The sequence below is a fragment of the Dunckerocampus dactyliophorus genome, chromosome 21 (genome assembly GCF_027744805.1).
Source record: "Dunckerocampus dactyliophorus isolate RoL2022-P2 chromosome 21, RoL_Ddac_1.1, whole genome shotgun sequence".
Classification (NCBI taxonomy): domain Eukaryota; kingdom Metazoa; phylum Chordata; class Actinopteri; order Syngnathiformes; family Syngnathidae; genus Dunckerocampus; species Dunckerocampus dactyliophorus.
Window position 1 is genome coordinate 7,820,085 of NC_072839.1, and position 21,425 is coordinate 7,841,509.

The 21,425-nt window shown below is 41.5% G+C and overlaps 1 protein-coding gene across 3 annotated transcripts in view; it reads left to right on the forward strand.

The window, feature by feature from the left end:
• LOC129174216 (E3 ubiquitin-protein ligase HECW1-like) overlaps nucleotides 1–21,168 on the forward strand; it is an 84,915-nt gene extending 63,747 nt beyond the window's left edge. For all 3 annotated transcript variants that reach the window (XM_054765955.1, XM_054765958.1, XM_054765957.1), the window contains 17 exons: nucleotides 1,334–1,443; nucleotides 1,594–1,700; nucleotides 3,189–3,374; nucleotides 3,652–3,786; nucleotides 5,484–5,598; nucleotides 6,744–6,840; nucleotides 6,932–7,015; nucleotides 7,104–7,210; nucleotides 8,928–9,042; nucleotides 9,440–9,553; nucleotides 9,819–9,971; nucleotides 10,037–10,135; nucleotides 11,986–12,115; nucleotides 12,334–12,480; nucleotides 12,573–12,687; nucleotides 13,778–13,976; nucleotides 14,822–21,168. In XM_054765955.1, the coding sequence (XP_054621930.1) occupies nucleotides 1,334–1,443; nucleotides 1,594–1,700; nucleotides 3,189–3,374; nucleotides 3,652–3,786; nucleotides 5,484–5,598; nucleotides 6,744–6,840; nucleotides 6,932–7,015; nucleotides 7,104–7,210; nucleotides 8,928–9,042; nucleotides 9,440–9,553; nucleotides 9,819–9,971; nucleotides 10,037–10,135; nucleotides 11,986–12,115; nucleotides 12,334–12,480; nucleotides 12,573–12,687; nucleotides 13,778–13,976; nucleotides 14,822–14,933 (2,125 nt within the window). In that variant the 3' untranslated portion in view covers nucleotides 14,934–21,168. The remainder of the gene's footprint in view (nucleotides 1–1,333; nucleotides 1,444–1,593; nucleotides 1,701–3,188; nucleotides 3,375–3,651; nucleotides 3,787–5,483; nucleotides 5,599–6,743; nucleotides 6,841–6,931; nucleotides 7,016–7,103; nucleotides 7,211–8,927; nucleotides 9,043–9,439; nucleotides 9,554–9,818; nucleotides 9,972–10,036; nucleotides 10,136–11,985; nucleotides 12,116–12,333; nucleotides 12,481–12,572; nucleotides 12,688–13,777; nucleotides 13,977–14,821) is intronic.
• The last annotated feature ends 257 nt before the right edge of the window (nucleotides 21,169–21,425 follow it).

A 21,425-nucleotide genomic window follows, 5' to 3' on the forward strand; every position in this document is an offset into this window, starting at 1 on the left:
AGGATTGGACCACCAAGGTCCCCGCCTTCGGCTGTCACCCAGCTCACTCTGCACCCGACCCCTTTGGCCCCTCCCATGAGTGGTGAGCTCATTGGAGGGGGGACCCATGTCGTTTCTTCGGGCTGTGCCCGGTCGGGCCCCATGATGATGATAAGATTGTTAATTGTTTTACTTAGGGCTGTCCAAAACAACTTTAAATGGCAGTAACTAAATTGGTTAATGAATTACCTTAAGAGCTTTAACGTAATTAAAGCATGTGCATCATGGCAAGACACGCTTCTCTGTTGTAAAGGAAGCACAGTGTAGCATCCCCACAGAGTCAAGAGTCTGGTGCTCTTTTATAACTTTATTCTGACCTGAACACATCAACAGCAGAGCAATTCACATATGTACCTCCAACTGGCAAACGTGTCTCTCCTCCCATCCTTGAAACGCCACGTCCTCATTTTCACCACACTACCACGAAGTACATTCATGGACATGCTGTACTCCGAACATCACAACAACGTCTTTATTGTGCATGGCTTTCTTGTGCATCATCTTTAAAAGAGGCTTCCGTCTGTGACGACAGTCTTGCAGACCAATTTAACGCAGTATGCGGCTACCCTCGACCCCTTCAACCTCTACAGCAATGCTGGCAGCACCACAGTAGGACGCTGAGCACATGCACTCACCTTCTTTGGTCGACCATGGCTTGGTCTGTTCAGAGTGAAACCTGTCCTATTAAGCTACAGCCCATTTCAGGATGTTGGATCTTTTTTATAGCCTAGGCCTAGAGCAATTCTTTTGCTCGAATTTTCTGAGAGTTCTTTGCCATGAGGTGCCATGTTGAACATCCACTGAGCGGTATGAGAGAGTGTGAGAGCGATAACACCACATTTAACACACCTGCTCCCCATTCACACCTGTGACCTTGTAACACTAACGAGTCTCATGACACCAGTGAGGAAAAATGGCAAATTGGACCCAATTAGTACAGTTTAACGTCACGTTTGCTGCCAGCATTGTAAACTTTAATGGCCATGTGGCAAATTTACACTGTTATCCAAGCTGTACACTGACTACATTGCATCAGTGTTCTTTTGGTGTTGTCCCATGAAAAGATTTAACTAAAATATTCGCAGAAACGTGAAAGGTGTACTCACTTTTGTGATACTGTAATACTGTGTATTCCTCAGCTGATATCTACTGACTACAAAAAAAAGTCAGTCTTTATGCTACACAATAGCTAATAAACACCAAATCCTACCTAACACATTTTGAAGATGATTTGTCTGTAGTAAATTAGTACTGTACTTGCATAACCTAATGCTTCTCTCTCACTTTTTGTCAGGTACCAGAACATCCAGAGGACCATGGCCACAGAAGAGGAGGGTGGCAGTCAGCGATTAGAGCGAGCTCCCAGTATCGAGACAGACTCTGATTCTCCTCCAACAGCTACAGGTCTGATTTCTCCTGGTATCTAAGACTGCCTTTTAACATGCAGTGGTTATTCCTGCACAGTGTTATGTTGATGTTTTTGGTCACTGGTACCTTGCACAATACTGCACTCAAGCAATATTTTCCCACACCACATCTTTGATTATCCACCAGGTCCAGCATCACCTGTCAATCACCAGAAGATCAGCCAGCTTCTCCAGTCACCTGCTGTCAAGTTTATTACACATCCAGAATTCTTCACTATGTTGCACAGTAACTATGTAAGTTCTACACAACTTTGACTGTGGCTAGACTTGTATGAACTACGGAACCATTAAGACAAGACAGACAAAAGGTCCAGTCCAGGGTATAGTACACCTTTTGTCCAAAGCCAGCTGGGATAGGCTCCAGCTCTTGGCCTCAATGAACAGGATAATATGTAAAATGAATGACTGTAGTAGACTGCTGACGATAAAATACAGTGCCGTCATAGCATTTTTGCTTCCAGTTTTACAGCAGTGTGTATTTTTACTGCATTACTTTACTGCAATTACATATCTAAAATTTTCAATATATGCCAACAAATTTTATATGCCAACAAAGGGTATTTGGTTTTGTCAAGGAGGAATATGTGTATTATAGTGTTTCCTTAAAGTACCATAACCCACTACTCTATATGCTATTAATTTTTAAAATATCATTCTTAGTTTCATGCTCTATTTTCTGTATATAAATAAATCGATAAAACAATTTTAAGCAAGCCTACAAAAGTCTGCCAAATTCAGTTTGTCATGCAATAGTTAGGTGACAGCAGAATGGGATTGGAAGCATAATTCTTCATTAGGGTTTGGTATGTGAAATAAAACCATAGTTTCTACTACCGTAAATTTCCGTGTATAAGCCGCACGTGTCCACATCATAAAGTGGCATATTGTGGCGCGCAAGTGTCTGTGAGGACCAGTCAGGTCTTTATTTGACAGGAGCCAATCATGAGTTATGAAAAAACTCATGACGAGCTTGTCAAGCCATTGGAAATTGCAAGTCGTTACTGAGTATAACAGTCTGACTCACGGTTTCATTTTATAAACATTAAACTCATCACAGCAACTAACATGCAAACGTTATACCTCAGAAATGTACATGTATCAATGCGAGTTTATTATGAAAAAAAAACATTTTAAAGTTTTCCTATAATGCATTTTGTTTGAGAAAAGCATTTCATTGGAGGAGCAAATAAAGCATAGAAAATGACATTGCATTGCTGCCTCTGTCCACCAGAGGGAGCCAGAGGATCCGAAGCCCAAAGCCCAGAGGGAGGCTGATGTCATTGCAGTGGCCCAACGAATGCATTGCTCAGACACAATACCTTATGGGAAAACATTTTAACTCACATTGGGACATGTTTGTATATTTGTATATACACCTTTTGAGTATTAAGTTACTGTCTAATGAATTTAGTACTGTTAGTAAAGTGTTCTTTGAAAGATGACACAGTGAGTCAGACTTATATTGTTATACTGGTGGATATATATTGACCTCCACTGACTTCCAATTGGTTGACAAGCTCCTTGTAAGTGTACTGATAGCTCATGATTGGCTCCTGCCAAAGAAAGAGTTTGTGACTGACTCGCAAGCCACACCGCTGTATAAAGCCGCAGGGTTCAAAGTGGAAGACAAAAGTAGTGGGTTATACACAGGAATTTACAACAGTTACATTGTGTGTGCATATGTTTTGGTATACAGTCCTTCTGTTTTTTGTTCCTTGACAGTCAGCCTACCGGATGTTCACAAGCAGCACCTGTGTGAAACACATGATTCTCAAGGTGCGCCGTGACGCCAAGAATTTTGAGCGCTACCAACATAACCGGGACCTCGTGGTTTTCCTCAACAAGTTTGCAGACACTCAACTAGAGTTGCCACGAGGCTGGGAGATCAAGACTGACCCGCAGGGCAAGGTAGACCACCTGAAACACTTAAGCCTTATATGTTTCCCGGAAATGACATATCCACAGTACTTTAGTTTTCACTATTGCACAAGGCATGTCCACATTATCTGTTCTAGTGAAAAAAAAAAGTTTCTCGTCATGTCAAGTCACTCCCCCATGTGACTCCAACTTGTTTGTGACATTTTCCTGTCATATCGTTACATTAGTGCAGTTGAATTACAGCTATCAATTAAATGTCTATCCTTGAGTGCAATAGTGGTTCAGTTTATTCTGTTCTGTTTCCCAGTCTTTCTTTGTGGATCACAACAGTCGAGCCACGACCTTCATTGACCCTCGCATCCCTCTTCAGAATGGCCGACTGCCTGGCCACCTAGCTCACAGACAACACTTGCAGAGACTGCGCAGCTATAGTGCTGGGGAGGTACACTTATACACCTTCATGTCACGTCTAGCTTTGGCATTGTGGCGATGACCCCAGAATGCAGAAAGCAGGAACAAATTGCAGGAAAGGAAAATCTATCTTTTTATAATAGCTGCAGTGCAGTGCCAGGAACTCAAGATAGACAGGTTTGCAGTAGCGTGTCAGACTTTCACAAACAATGCAATGACAAACTAAGATGCATGCACCTGAACTAAATAGAAGGAGAACTCAAATTAGCAACAGGTGCAAGTGATAGAGGAAAAAGCAAAGCATGCGGACACAAGCCAGGCAAAACAGGAAGAGCTACCAAAATAAGAGCATAAAACAGGAACTAAGGCATAAAAGTGGATCATGACACTTCAAAAGAACCCTAGCATGTGAATTCATTGACTTACTTGGCTTCTTTAGCGTGACGCTTTTTTCCCATCAACAAATCTAGACAAGAAAAACAAAATGTTAGTTACAATGTAAGGAGCATGACCTTTTCCAAGCCTGTGTAATTACTCATAAACATTTTAGTAAGCATGCTAAGAGACCAAACAAGGGTTGTAATCAGACATTTTTGCAGCACAAAGCCGTACCCATTTCCCACACGGTACCCACAAGTGAGGGACATTTGGATGTATAATCAGTTTTCATACTGTCACTGGAGAAAATTAGTTGGGATGGTTCTAGAAGTCCTCAATAACTCAACCCAAACAATTACACACCTTTTGATTTTATAAACGCAGCCATCACCTGCCAGAGTAGCGGTTCACAGATGATGACTGATTCTCTGCATATATCAGGATATTAGTTCAAAACTAATCCAGCCACTTGGCTGTCCTTTGGGCCCGACAGTTTGAAAAGCCAAACGGCTGGGCCGTGCGACTTCTAGTGTTAAAAGCAGGTCCGTGCCAGGAAACCAACCAATTTAACTTAACTCTACCAATTCTGCCCGGAGGAGTGGTGAAAAATCTGATAGAATTATGCCTGAAGGTTGTCAAACTATCTACAAACTCAATTAACTTTACTATTACACATTTTCATCCTTTTCTTATACTATTGAAAAGTGGTAAACTTAGTGGCACACCCTCGAACATGTTGAATGGTGTAACTGTAAACATGACCTTGTATGCGTATAAATCATGATCTGTGCCATTTATTTTTATTGCCATTATAGAGGTGAAGCCTTCACTACTTGAATTAATGCCAATGTAAAGAAGGACTTCTTGCACAGTTAGAATGTTAGTTAGTAAAAGAAAACACGTTCAATTGCAAACGCTGTGTCCAGGGAAAATGTTCTGTTGTCTCCAAAATGGATGGGATGAGTCAAGGTCTTTGAGAATAATGAGATACAATTTAATAAAACTTGCATACAAGGAGAGACATCAATACAACCTGTAAGGATGCCTTCTAGAGAAATGGCTAACTATTCATGCTAAAGTATTAGTTAAAATAGGAAACAACACATGCAATGGGAGAGGTAACCTTCTCCTTCTGTGAGGGACAGACTATGAAGGACATGCCTCTAGACACGCTGTTTGAGCTGGCTGGGGAATCATTTCCCATTGACATGGAGACACCAATTTGTGTTGGAGAGACAATGTCCATAACTCTGGTTATTTTAATCATATATCATCCAAGTTATTTTTTCTAGGTAAAGCTTCATTTTGATATCTTAGTAAAAGGTTTGAATTGTTTCTTTTTCTTCCCAGGCCTCAGATGTGTCAAGGATTCGTGGGGCATCTTTGATGGCCAGACCTGCAAACAGTCTGGTCGCAGCCATACGGAGCCAGCATCATGCTGACCCACAACAATCAACTACTGCATGTAGGCACACTTCATGAATCAAAGCGGATGTGATGGGGTTCCTTGTCAAATAGGGTTGGGGTATGCATAGCCCAGTGAATCTTTCTGATTAGTGATGCCTTATTATGCATTATTCCATTGGCGTTTAAACTAAGCACACATTACAGAAAAACTACATAACACTCTGTCTTACTTTCTAATGTAATTTTTTTTGTAACGTTCATTAGGGCACACACTTCATGTATTACATCCAGTTAGCATTTGCTATCAAACATTACCGATATACAAGAATTTAAAATGATTATGCAAAAGACAAGGCAACATATTGAAAAGGTTTCACCAATGGGCACATTTTTAATTTCATCATGAAATAATAGTTTAAGAAGCGTAGGTGTAGAAAACACTGACTTCTGTAATAGAGTTCATGACGCAAAGCAAAGCCAGTAAACCAAGTAAGCCAGTTTCTGCGTAACTAGCCGCTACAAGTGAACAGATAACTTATGTTATAGATAAAGACATCTTGCCGCAGAGTTAGTTCATCCATAATCAGAATAATAAAGACGAAAGTTGCATCTTCGTGTGTAGCTTGAAACGCTGCGGGGGAGCAAGCGCGAATCAGGAGGGGAGCTTAATGTCAGCTGACTGATGTCATGTGACATCTACAAAGACTACAAAGTCACGTTTACGCGATCGACCCAAACTACCTTGACGATCTACCGGTAGCTCGCGAATGACGTCATGGCCACCCTTGGGCTACAGTATACCCCCACGACTAGTGAAGACAAGCGGCATACAAGATGGATGGGTGGACATGTGCATTCAAAAGTTTAGAGAAGATCAAATTAAGTTCACCTGTAAAAAGGTCATAGTGTATTTTTGGTTCAAAATGAAATTTCCCCCAAAAGCCAAATATCCCTAACTTTTGGTGAGTAGTGTACAGGTGGTCCTTGGGTTATGTACAAGTTCTGTTCATAGACTGTGATGTATGTTGTGTTTTGGTGTGAGATCTTATACCGGATTAGAAGGCTTAATCTGATTTAACCGCTCCTGTTTTAAGTAACACAGGACCAAAGAAAAACGATGGTCTGTTCGATCTGGTGTGTCACTACAGTGAGAATTCGCGATAGTTTTTCTACATTTTCTACATGTGTTGTCCTTCTCTCCAGCATACAACGACAAGATCGTGGCGTTCCTTCGACAACCAAACATATTTGACATGTTACAAGAGCGACAACCCAACTTGAACAGAAATCATGCGCTCAGGTATGTGTCTGCATTCAAATAATTTTCCTTTTGATTTTTGTTTGCAGCTGTGTTTGGAGCAACTTGTAGCTTATTCATTCTTGCATTTTAGGGAGAAGCTCCACTATATCCGGTCTGAAGGTACCCAGGGTGTTGAGAAACTGTCGTGTGATGCAGACCTGGTCATCTTGTTAAGGTACAGTACAAAACTCTACTTGGATGTCAGCAAATCTCAAAGCACTTTTCATGGAGTGAAGTATACATTTTTTATGATTTTCTTGCAGTTTATTTGAAGAGGAGATCATGTCGTATATTCCACCTCACCCCATCCATGCTGGCTTTAGCTTCTCCCCACGATGCTCCCCTGCCAACTCGCCGCAGAACTCCCCTGGTAGGTCCTTCACCTTACCAATCACAGATACATTCAGAACAAGATAAGTTAGAAGTGAATTGTCCTCATCATGACATCAAATACACCTTAATTTATTCAGCAAGAAACATTGTTATTGTTTTGAGTGTCAATTTTGACAATTTTGACTTTGACTTTGACTTCTGACTCGACTAGACAATATCATCAAGGACTTGATTTGAACTTTGGCATCAGTGACTCAGGACTTGACTCAGACCTTAGTCTGATGATTTGACTGTGTTGAGTAAAATGTTCTGTGCACTATGCGTAAGGACTCAAATTTCAAACCTATTCCTTACGACTTGACTCGGTCGGTCTTGTCTTGACTTGACTTCAGACTTGGCTTGGACGGGCACATCTTCACTTGAGACTTAGTTGACACTTTCAAAACACTGACTTACTCCCACCTCTGCTATATATTAAAGCTAAATCCAATGTTTGGCGTGACAGTGTTAAAAATAAAGCGGTACATAATCTAATATCAGTAGTCAGTAATCTAATCAATTACTATTTAAAAATACTGGAATGAAATGTGGTGCGTTATAACGCACTGATGTCTAATAGCTGTTATCGGTTCGCCGGCTCGCTCATAGAGATATGATGTTCGTGAACGGGTGAAGTCGTCTGAACGGCTCATTTAAGTGAACGATGGGAACCGATTCGCAGCTATAAATACAAGCAAGTCACAGAGAGGTCACAGAGAAGCTGCTGACAATTACCAGTCATGGCTGAGAAAGAAGAGGGCAAGCTATAGCGTGTTCGAACACCAGCACCCCATCGCAGTACCTAACGATGATAGACAGCGCCTTTTTAGGTTATGCAAATTAGCATGAGTCCTTAATCACATAAAACACCCTTAATTGGCCATACACACTTTTACTTTTCAAGTTTTCAAACAGTCTTTTAGTCTCCTGAGTCAACATAAGGCTCACTGGATATACTGTAGTGTTGATTCTGGACTTCCAGCTATGCTGCTTAGTTATTACTCTCGCTTTCATAGGAGGAGATCCTTTAACATGCTCAAGGATACGATCTTTATCCTTAATGATGGTAATGACAGTTGAGTGGTTAAGACCAAAAGTGCAACCAATATTGGTGGGCGTTTCTTGTCTTTCATGGTGATGGCTTCCTTTACTTTGGTGCACTGCCAGTAGAAGAGCCTACCTTACTTGGGAGACGTAATAAAGTGCAAAAAGTTAACTAATAAGCAATCTTTTCTCAGTGTGCCTACAGATACATACTGCATTCTGCATGTGAACTGTTAACCATGGTCATCATTTGAACAGTATATATCTACTTAGTATTGTAGAACTACCATTGAAACTTTCAGAACATAACGTTATATGGCTTGGTGGTAGCATGCTATGATTAAAGGAACTAACAAACCCCGTGACTTAACATGGCAAAGACAAAGGAAGAATTCGGCATCTTTCTGCCGCAGCCATCTTATGAAGCCTGACTAGGGAGTGCAATTACATGCCCTCAAGTGTGTCCGCTCCAGGAACTCCAAACATGGATACAGGCAGAAAAATAGGATCATGACATTTGCCTGATATTCTGATGAAATGTCTGACATGTTGCCTCCAATCCAGTCTTCTCAAAATGACTCAAGTTTATATTTACACAAAAAAGCCTGTAGCAGTGTTTCTTTGTGCGGTTTGCATGATGCCATCTCTGGTTTAATGTCGTCTTTTTGTAGGCTTGCAGAGAGCCAGAGCGCCGGCCCCTTACCGCAGAGACTTTGAGGCCAAACTCAGAAACTTCTACAGAAAACTTGAAGCAAAGGGCTATGGCCAAGGACCAGGCAAGATTAAGTAAGTGCAAACTTAACGTATTAAAAACATATATGGAGTGCATTCCCTTCTAATGCCATGATTTCATGGCTCAAACGCTTTAAAAAGTTCTTGGCTTTCATGTCAGACTATTTACTGGACTAATGCCACCATAACAGAACCATTTTTCTGTGACTTTATAATCAAACATGAGTTGTATTCACGTTTAACCTGTCAAACATTATACTAACAATATCGTATCGGAATGGTGTATATCAGTCACCATTGGTGGGCCGTGGGAACGCCAAAGGGTTAAGAGTTAACCTGATTACAATGCTTTTCTCCATGTCGTAAAAACGTGGATAAGTATTAACCGTGGCTACAGCACTCAGCAGCCATGACTGCTGTTCATCATTATCGATTATTTGCATTATTACAGGCTGTTGATAAGGCGGGAACACCTACTGGAAGGCACCTTCAATCAAGTGATGGCATATTCTCGCAAAGAGTTACAGAGGAACAAACTTTACGTCACGTTCCTGGGAGAGGAAGGGTGAGACACACACACACGCGCAACACACATAATGTCAGTATACTGAAAACGCCTTGGTACTTGCTACTAAAAAAGATGAATAGAAGAGAACTGCACCCCTGTCAACCCTCCCATAAACTACTGTTTGCACTTCTTTCCTGGTGCAGTCCACTTTAGTCTCACAAGTCTTTGTAGCTTGTACAAAGTGCTGTACTGTTTTGTTTATATAAATAAGACAGTCCAAATGGAGTTATAAACATTTCCTCCCTTGTTTTTGTCTTTCCAGGTTAGATTACAGTGGACCATCCAGAGAGTTTTTCTTCCTTTTGTCTCAGGAGTTGTTTAATCCATACTATGGACTGTTTGAATACTCCGCAAATGACACCTATACTGTTCAAATCAGCCCCATGTCTGCGTTTGTTGAGAACCATCTGGAATGGTGAGTTGGTTTATTGTCAGCATTGACTGAGTGATTGCTTCGTAAACAACCTTTGTGTTTGCTAGGTTCCGTTTCAGTGGGCGCATCCTGGGCCTGGCTCTTATTCATCAATACCTCCTGGATGCATTCTTCACCAGACCTTTCTACAAGGCCCTGCTGAGGCTGTGAGTAGCCACGTTAAAACCACGTCTCTACAATGCTCTTTGCAATTAACATTTCTTGTATAGTGCGTCACATCTTCAATCAGAACATTCTTAGTTAGGTTTTTGGTTTTTTTTACTCGTATATTTCTTGCCTACCTTTTGAGTGTTAATTTGCTGTGTGATGATTTTAGCATTCTTTCGAAGATGACACCGGTAGTCAGACTGTTATATTGAGTAATGACCTCCTGCAATTTCCGATGGGTTGACAAGCTTAATTAGCTCCTGTCAAGAGATACCTAGTACTCACGGACTCGCAAGCGGCACTGTATTTAAACGATTAGTAGTAGTTCTGAAGTAAAGGAGATGTCACAAGATTAGAACATGCTGCTGCTTCTTCTGTGACTTGACACTGGTATAAACTTTTAAAACCAAATAAGTAGTAAAGCAACGTCGAGCTGCCCACCCGGTGTGCGGCGTCCGCATAGGGTCACGTGACCTCCTCTACGACGTCATAGAAATAGGAAGCAAATGCTGCCATAAGAAGTAAAGGTCGAAAATACTGCCAGTCTTGGTATCGGTCCCATACCAAGTAAATACAAGGCTCGGTCGCCAATGTTAATACTGATACCGATACTTTTTTGTCCAAATTTTTCAAGATCATTGAATGCCTTTGTGATTTTGCTTTTTGTCAAATGATTGTTAGGGGTTAGCATGTGCATGTGTTTTTCCCAGGTACTCTGGCTTCCTCCAACACAAACAAAATAAACAATTTAACCACAACAATATAAACACAAATAATATGAACAATAAAAAAATATTTGTGGAAATAAACATATAACACTTCTAAATATCGATCTCATCGTGCTAGTATCGATGCAATGCTGATACTGTATTGGTAATATCAATATTTGGATCGATTCGCCCACCTTGAAAGCACAAAATGTGTTTGCTGTTGTTGGAGGCTGCATGTTAAAGGAGACCTATGATGCGTTTCCTCTTTCCTGACCTATAAATGTTGTTACAATGTTTCATTCTCATGTTAAACGATGCCAACACGTCAGATAATCATGTTTGCGCATTTGGAAGTGAGCCTTGAAAGCAGTTTTGGACTGCTCTGCACACTGTGTTTTACAGAGGTTTTTTGAACAAAGAGTTCCATTGACGTCAGTGCAACCCAGACTTCTTTATATGGGCATGCCCAGGCAAATGGTGTAGGCCTGCCCTCCCTCCGCTCTGCTTCGCTCTGCTCTGTTGACCGTGTTAGCACGTATGGCTCCCAGGAAATGTTTGTTTGGGTGTGCCTAAAGAGGCAAGTATCAGGCAGAAGTGGTTGGAGTTGCTTATTCTTGGCCAAAATATGCTCATCTGTCAACAGCATTTCACACCAGACTGTTTTGTGAACATGGGCTATTACGAAGCTGGACTATCTGCCAAACTGTAGCTGAAGTCCAACGCCTTTCTTTGTTGTTGAAGAGCGACTACAGCAATCTGCAAGTAACAATTTACCAGTGTCTAACTGTAATTACTTTGTGTAAGTAATCGGACAAAAGGGGTTCGGCAGCTGTCCGGAAGTCCTCGGGAGCGCTAGGGAGTGTGATCAATCACAGCAGAGTGGGCTTGGCAGGAGGCGTACCTGGAGGAGGGCCGGGGGTGAAGTAAATTACACAGACCGTTTGGGTGGGAGGCAGAAAACACTGCAGGAAGAGGTGCAGAGTCTGGAAGATCTAGAAAGCTTTCTGTGCGGGTTGTGTGTAGCTGCCCTATATGAGTCCAGAACTCAATACAAAGGCCCGAAAATTAGTATAATAGGTCCACTTCAACTGGAATGGAATCAAAGTTCTGTGTGTCATGTGGATTTGTGTCTCTTACAGGCCAACAGATCTTTCTGATCTGGAGTACCTGGATGAGGAGTTCCACCAATCTTTGCAGTGGATGAAGGACAATGACATCACTGACATCCTGGATCTCACATTCACTGTCAATGAGGAGGTCTTTGGCCAGGTCTGTTTGTGTGTGTGAAGTATTGTCTGTGGGTCACAATGCCTTCTTAAAGTTGGGGACAGAAGCAGATGAATGACTCCATCCATTGTGTGTGTGTGTGTGTGTGTGTGTGTATATATATATATATATACTGTATACAGTATACTGAATACTGTTTATGTTTACATATTGTGTCGGGGCTCATTTCACGAACATGTTACTGCTAACATTGTTGCTAGGTGACAGAACGGGAATTAAAGTCCGGAGGCTCAAACCTCCAGGTGACCGAGAAGAACAAAAAGGATTATATTGAACGAATGACCAAGTGGAGGGTGGAAAGAGGGGTGGTCCAACAGACTGAGGCGTTAGTTCGAGGCTTCTATGAGGTAGGCAATATTTTCTCTTTAACATGGTATGAAACACCATCAACACACCTTGAACACACTGCTGCTTGTTTTTTGGGGTTTTTTTAACACAGGTGGTCGACTCCAGGCTGGTGTCAGTGTTCGATGCCCGAGAGCTCGAGCTGGTTATTGCCGGTACTGTGGAGATTGACCTCAGCGACTGGAGGAGCAATACTGAGTACAGGGGAGGTGTGTCAAATGCACATACGTCTTAATTAGGGGTTTAACGGTATATGTACTGTATTTGTAATGAGATTTTTCAGTTCGATACTGATTTCCCACGCAGGAAGTGTGCCTCACTTCATGCGTCTACTTGGTAAACAAAAACACCAGAGCTTGAAAAACCTGTTCCGTCGTTAAAGTCTCCTATTTAGGAAGACTTGGCCTTCCTGCTGATATAATGTTGCACTTCAACCGACAAGGAACCTTTACTGTTAAGCTTGTTTGCATCTTTCTTTCGTACAAAGAAATTGGCCTATATAGCTATTTTTGTAGATATTACACTAATTTGCTTTGTCACCTATAACACGAAGCTATGATCGCCCACCTGCCGATCACGATCGACCAGACGATCTTTGGGCTGGTTGATAAAAATAAATGTATTATCACATCAGTGCCAGGCACGCATTCCGCAAGCCGTAGCCCGGATTCCAGTCCCCGAAACCAGGCTGGACATGCCCCGTGACATGCACCTTCAAAAAAATCTGTGTGCTGCGGCAACGTGGATCATCGGGCTGACTGCTATACTGTTATACATTGATCAGCCCCTCTGTCCTCAACCACCATCGCTCGCCGCTTGTAAGCCAAATAGAGCTGCGGTTTGCTCAAGGAGGCGACGCCACATGCCCAACCTCGACGAAGAGCATAAAAGTAGTGGTGGCCATGCGCAGCGCGTGGTCATTTGTCATTGCATCACTGCAAATATACAGGTATTAATGTACTATTATATATTATGTTATATATATCTTTTATTTTTATTGTTTATTTGACAATTGTATTTATTGGAGAATCACCTGCTGTTCTATGTTGAACTTAAAAAATCAGAAAGCAGTTTTTTCCCAAAACGAACCGAACCCCAACCCTAAAACCGAGGTACGCATCGAACAGTGATTGTGGTGTACTGTTACACACCAACTGCTGATGTCTAAAAGTGTCTCCCACACCATATCACATGATCATATGATCTATATGTGGGTCAAGGACAAACACCAATGTCCAAAAGTGTTTTGGGGTGAAGTTATGGGCTGACAGTCTCTGTGTTTAATGTGCTACCCACTAGGTTACCATGACGGCCACATAGTGATGCGGTGGTTCTGGGCCGCTGTGGAGCGTTTCAACAATGAGCAGCGTCTCCGCCTCTTGCAGTTTGTAACTGGGACGTCCAGCGTGCCGTACGAAGGCTTTGCTGCCCTGCGGGGCTCCAATGGACTGCGGCGCTTCTGCATCGAGAAGTGGGGCAAAGTTACTTCGCTACCAAGGTATTTAACTTTGTTTGTTTTTGTTTGCGTCTTGATGAAACACTCAGTTTCTCAAACTGAGGTTCAGTTTGAAAAGGCCTTACCATTATCCAGTAAGTCCTCCAGGAAGCACAGTAGGACTCACGGTGTGGATGCGAGTATGAGTGCTTGCTGTCTCTGTGCGTCATTATCATCTGGTATCACTCGAGTCAAGTAGGATTTGTATAATAATAGGAAAACGCCTACGTGAGTCTTTTTAAATGGGGAGGCTGCTGATGGAATTCATATCTAATGGCAAGGAGAACCTAGATGATTGGGAGTCACCATTTGCTACAGCCTGCCTGTTCCGCCGTTGGGGATTTTGACACAGAACTGAAACTGTGTTGGCGACAGAACTGTCAGTTTTTCGGAACTGCTGCCAAATTGACTTGCAGGACCGGCAACTTGGTGAAACTGAGCCATATCCCCGGCCAAGGGAGCCCAAGGGTGTGCTAAAACTTGGGGGGAAGGAGATGCCTTACTTCTCCACTCTAGACCTGCACCAAGCAAGGTTTAGCCACTGCCCAACAGTTCATGGTAGACTCCACCTTTTGCCCGAAGTCAGCTGGGATGGGCTGTTCGGTGGTGCTCGTAGAGGCCACAGACGCAATTTGGCAGCCATGTTTCAGTCAATCTACGCCTGATGTCAAAGACTAATAATCTGTCTCAGGACAGATGTAGAGAAACTGAATCTGTGATTGGTCAGAAGGCGCTTCCCATAGTGAGACACTGAGCAAAGTAAGAAAGATAACGTTACTGTTTTTATATTCTCTATAATGCTTCCAAAATGACCATATGGTGCCATTTGTGTTTTCTCTTTCACTCAGGGCCCATACGTGTTTTAACCGTCTTGACCTGCCTCCATATCCTTCGTACACCATGTTGTACGAGAAACTGCTGACTGCTGTGGAGGAAACCAGCACATTTGGTCTGGAGTGAGACAGCAAAGCAGTTGACAACAACAGACGTCCTGTTGGAACACTCGCTTGGCTGCGAGGAAGAAACACTCACGGGATATGCAGAGCCTGGATTTCCTCATTGTGGAGACCTGCTGAACAAAGATGTTGGCCTACAGTATGTAAATGACTGTTATGGTTCTGTATATTAGTCTTGAGGGTTCGTGACAGGAAGTAGCACATTTGGACATTATTTGGGGATTTCCAGTGGTATCAATCATGAAAAATGGATGTATGAACTATACACTGGCAGACACTAACACAACGAATAATAGCAAGCATTATATTTAAAGCTATTGATGAAATTCATCAGAAAGTCATCGGAATATCCAGTATGAGTCATTATTTAAAAGTAAATAACATTCATCGGGGCACTCAGACCTCTTCACTGCGGTCCCTGTGCTGATACAAACGCCTCCCTAATGTGTACAAAGATGAGCAAGTTGCCTAAAATTAGGAAATGTTAATGTATTCATGCATCTTTACACCAAGCTTTTCACTTTTATTAACCCATTAGTTACTTCTGGTACTCTTTTAAAACCAATGTCAAACTCTGAAAAGCAGCACAAATCATCTTGCAAAAGCTGTTGAAAAGTAACAATCAATTCTATTTAAATTTACTAAGAGTTCAAATATTCTTCAAGACTGCAGATACAGTATTTATCCTCTATGTTTTATAATCTAAAAGTATAAATTATAAGTGAATTCAAAGCTAACAAAAACTAACAAATGCTTTTCATTCTCAGGTAGTTTATTGAACTTTAACCTGCTACAGAAACAGGCTGGAAAGGCAGACACGCACAAACAGTATGTTGTGGACATGCACTAATACAAATACTTACAATACAGCGATATATAAAAATATGATGAATAAGAGAGGTGCCAAAGAAAAACAATCATAACTGGTATTTGATCTGGCAGAATGTGTTGCATTTACCCTAAAATATGTCGGGGTGACCATTGCAAGTTTACAATCAAACTCTAACTTTAGTAAATGTAGTAAATAAAAACAGAGCATTTTATCATATTTATGGTCTTCTGGCTCGACCAGAATGAAAATACAGTCGTCCCTCGTCAAATCACGCCCTCACTTTATCGCAGTTATTCAAAAAATAATTACTGATCTCTGTTTTGTGGTTGAATATGGCCTTATAAGTAAAAAAAAATGCATATTTAAGCTAATTGTACGTCTTCTCTGCCTAAATTAAGCATTTAAGCATAAAAATGGCAAAATGAACGAAAATACAAACATAAAGCATTCAGAAGATGTGATACGAAGTGTAATACAGGATCAGTGACTTGTTGTGTGCGTCTTTAAGAAGCGAGGCCTGGGAAGTGACGTGTGTGTGATGTTAGCTGGCTAGAGCTGACAAGCAGCTGAGTGCTAGTAACAGGTTAGCAGCGCAGAGAGTGGCCGACAGCAGCTCCTGTGTGAATGTTCACTGCATGTGATCTCTGCTTGTTAATGAAGCGATTGAAGTGCACCGTGAGTCTTTCCTTAACCCCAAACAGCGGCAGTAAAGTGGGATTCTACACTGGTCTCTAGGTGTCAGTAACGTTACATTGATGAGACAACGCCACCGCAGGAGCTGTCAATGCTCATGTGAGATCTTATTTATGTCTAAGATGGCTTATTTGCTATTATGATGTCTCTACTATGTCGGGTAATACAAGTGTAAAGGTGACTATAGGGGTGTTATTTCATGTCTGCAGGGCTCTTATAAGGGTAAAAACTGTATTTACAAAGTCATAAACAGGTTTTCTATGCTCTAACTACAAAAATATTCAATTTATTAATACTGAATCCTACTTTGTGGAAATTCACTTATGGTGGTCAGGTCTGGAACCGATCAACCGCGATAAACGAGGGACAACTGTATATAAAAATACACAAAGAATGAAGCCATTTTTTCTTGTTATGCAATATCAGTAAGTGTAAAACTCGAAAAGATGGTTCAGATAATCAACAGCAACAACAAATCCCAAGTAAACACAAAACGTAATCCTAACCCAAAATACAGACCCTAACCCTAACCTAAACCCATGTCTTCAACCTCAAACCCCAACTCTAACCCGAAATAATGGAAAAAGATCGAAAAAGAAATCATGTGTTTCACGGTCAACTGCGGCCAACTGTCAATAAATGTGAAATGAAGGTAACCAATCATGTAAAACGTCGCCTTAAAAAGATTAGGCTCACTTTGCAGTCTTACATTCTGTTCATCTGGTCTTTTATTTACAGTATCCAATTTCTTCTTTTGTGCCGCCCCAAAATTTGGGTCAACTCCGAGTTGGATGGCCTCAGGGTTTTAGAAAACAAATATAGATTGTCCACTGTCTCCAGTACTTTACGTGGAACTTATAATGACCAGGTTGTGTACCTGTACTTTAGTTCCCATTGTCAACACAGTTCGCATGGTGGGGAACTTCCTAGAACTGGCATTCATGTCAAAAAACAAATCACGGTCTCACACAACGTTCCTGAATTGCATTATTAGAATATTGTTCAAAAAGTTGCATCAAAAGGGCTGCTGAGATTCTTGAAGATTGGGTCATTGAAAGAACCGCTGAGGTTGCAGAGTTCCACCAATGTGAGCAACACAGTTAGCTTGCACTCTTCTTCACGTATTCCACTGAAATCCCCACAGTGGAGCAGCTTCTGGGGAGCACTGAGGCTCAAACCACATGATCGGTCCAGTCTGTCACCATTTCCAGCCAAGGTTTATTTGTCTAGGTTTCGGGCTACAGGTTAGGTTTTGTGTAGGGTAAGAGTTCCGATCTTGGCCGTGGTATAAATTATGTGCAAATGGGCTTTGGGCCAACATATGCAACCTTTGTCTCCATCTGCGCTTCATGAAATAAACTATGCCTCAGGTATGGAAGCTGACTGAAAAGCAGTAATAATGGCCATAATATGCAATACCGTTGTGACGGAGGTCAACTATCAAGAGAATTATCGCTGGTATCAGTACTACTACTTCTACTAAACCAGGTACATTGTCGTGCTGCACCAAAGCAGTCGATTCGTACTGTAATGGCTATTGCTTCTCTTCAGCCTCTCTTCCTGGTTCTTTGGGGGGCGTTACTATCAGAGAAGTGGTCAATGATTTCACAATTAAAAAGGTTTTTAGTTTCTATTCAAAAAAAGCGCAATATATTTCCTATTAGCATCAATGAGGAAGATCGACGAAGAGCCCAGAATGAAGGTACACACTCTTTATACAGTTGCCGCGCCCCTCTTGAAAGTGAAAGTTAAGCTTCTGTGTCGGACAGAGCGAGAGAACAATGCACCTGTTGTGTCTTTGCCTCTCCATGAGTCATATCTAACCATTGCGCAACTCTGATTGTGCTATGTGAGAGTCTGTGTCGAGAAGGCCGTCTGTATGAAAATGCACTCAGCTAATAGACTGAATGTACTGTGGTGGAATAATAAGCTCGAACAATACGAACCAATGCAATCCCATTTCTAAATGACAACCACTGTTTCAATTTTACTCATTGGTGTGACACTCAGTGTCCTCGTCCTCCAGCGAGTCTTGGCGAGTTGACAGGTCTTCATGAGCTGTCGAGTGAGGGAGTCGCCATGAGTTTGGATTATTTTGAGTTTTTCATTTCAGTCAAGTAAATCCTCCGTCAACTGTCCTTCCGGGACGTCCCACTGGATTTTTTTTTTTAGCGCAGAACAAGACATTGAGGAGTCTAATAATAATAATAATAATAATAAAACTGTATGAATAGTAATGAAGAGGGACCAGATATTGCTGGAATGAATCGGATCTTGTGATATTTATTTGGACTGCATTGATGACTCCAAATTTGATGGACATTTGAGGCATATTTCGGAGTGAATTTCAAACATCTGTGATGCTCCACTGTCTAAAAACCCAATGACTGTCTTCTGCCGACCACTGCACCGTTAAAAATGTGCAACTGATTGGAAGCATTGTGGAAAAACATGAAGTTTTATGAGTCATACGGTAGAAACGCATTTAAATTGACGTAACTCTGTGCTGTCCTTGCTTATTGGCAACATATCAGTGGTACAGTCCAATCACGGGACAACCACAGGGAATACTACAGTCATCGTTTGCAGTGCTGAGGCCGAAATGACACAACGACACAAAGGGAAGAGTGGATCACGTTGCAAATTTCAACCTCTTTTGCGGAAATGTTTTGTACTGTTATTTATATGGTATGTATTTATTATATTAACGTTTACTTTCTTCACAATCACGAGAGCTTGCCTTCATTTTTGAAACCTTTGCATTTTGATATTTATGCCTTTTCTATGATTAACGTAGCTCACTTGCTAGCCGTTACAGCAAATCAGATCATTTGTAAGCGTCCACTCTCTTTTCGCTCTTTTAAATGTCTTCACAAAGACAGTTATGATGCATTTGTCTTCATCTCACAGTTTGTGTTTGTTAAAATGCCGCATGTAACGAGTTATCTGCCATTTTGGTCTTCTTTTTCGGGGCATTGATGGGATTGAACTCGTCTTTAACGGGGGAAACAATACTTGAAGACGTGAACTCCATTGCTTTTACTGACTCGAGTTCTTGTGAGTCAGACACTGTAGTGAATCGGTTACTCGCTTCATTCGTCACAAAGCGCATGTGAAGAAACTTGCACATGCACAACAAAGTCAGTGAAAGTCGAGTCTTCGTTATGGAATCGTTGGGAATCGTCCGGTCGTTGCTGAGCACCCATGAGTCAGTGAAATTTGAGTCTTCATCAAGCACCCGTGAGTTAATAAAAACGAATTCTTTTGAGTCTGAGACTCGAATCTTTGCTGAGTACCTGTGTGACGGAGAAACTCGAGTCTTTGCCAAATACCCGTGGGTCAGTGAAAGTAGTCTTTGAAGCAACTGTGAGTCAGCGAAATCGAGTCTTTGTTTAGCACCCATGAGTCAGTGAAACTCAAGTCTTCATCGACCACCCGTTTGCCACTGAAACTCGAGTGTTGAGGCACCCGTGAGTCAGTAAATCTCGGGTGTTCAGGCATCCGTGAATCAGTGAGTGTGTGAGTCTTTGTCAAGCACCCTGGAGTCAGTGAAACACGAGTCTTATTCGAGTAACCGTGAGTCAGTGAAACTTGAGTATTCGTTGAGTATCCGTGAGTTGGTTTGACAAGTACCTGTGAGTCAGTGAAACTCAAGTCTTTCTTGAGCACCCATGCATCACAGAAACTCGAGTGTTTGCACACCCGTGGGTTAGTGAAACTTGAGTCTTCGTCATGTACACATGGGTCAGTGAAACTTGAGTGTTTGAGTACCCGTGAGTTGAGGAAATTTAAATCTTTGTCGAGCACCCATGAGTCAGTAAAATTTGAGTCTTTCAGCACCCATGAGTCAGTGAAACTTGAGTCGTCGAGCACCATGGGGTCAATGAAACGTGAGTCTTTGAGTACCTTTGAGTGAGTGAAACTTGAAGCTTCATTGAGCACCTGTCAGTGAAACTCAAGTCTTCATTGAACACCTGTAAGTCAGTGAAACTCGAGTCTTTGAGTTCCAATTCAGTAAAAAAAAAAAAAAAAAAAGGGTTTGAACGACTCGTTCATCACTCACACACCACTACTCGGGTCTTGTGTCTGTGTGATGAAATCAGTAAACAAATGTCGACGTAACGAGAAGAAGACCTGCTAAAATAGAAACGCAACTGATGCTAGGAAAACACACCATGAATCATTTCATAAACGAAAAGATGAATGCAACAAACTTGGCCGAGTGTTAATGCTAGCTGTTAGCCGTTCCAGCGAAGAAAGTTCTTTCCCACTAAAACTCACTGAAGAAGCAGCATTTCCACTTACTTAGCCAGTAGCACAGAAATGTAAATATTCAAGTCTGCCCTTTACTTTGACACCGATATCGTCCATGTCGACCTTGGAGATGCAGAGGAAAAACTTGATTTGTTTTGTTTTGTTTTTTAAGCAAAATGGGTTCAAAAAGAAATGTGACAGGTTTTGATGTTACAAACGGTACAGTTGGTAACTGGAATACTGAAGCATGCATTTTTATTCCAGTGTTGTGTGTGGATTCTTCACATATTGTGCGTAAATCATGTTAACGTTGTGACAAACAGTTAAATGCTCAGGCAGTCCGTCAAATATCATCACACCGCCGTCTATGAATCTCAACATGTTGACTTTGTTTTGTTTGCTGACTTCGAGTATGAAGTTAAAGCAGTGTTTGGCACTGCTGTCAAAAATAAAAAAATAATTTATGGAGAAAAAAATGTCTCTATTCTTTCGTGCGTACTGTGTCCTCACAAGCTGGTGCCACTTCCCAGAATGCAGCAGGGTTCTAAAGGTTCTATGGTGCAAAAATGTAATTAGTTAGCAGGGAAAGTAATTATTATGTTAACTTACTTTTTTTAACTTGTAAAAAAAAGTATGTACTGTAAAAGAATTTGGATTTAGTTTGGTAGTGGCGTTAAGAGGTTTCATAACCTGCAATTCTCTACCAAACCGCTAGAG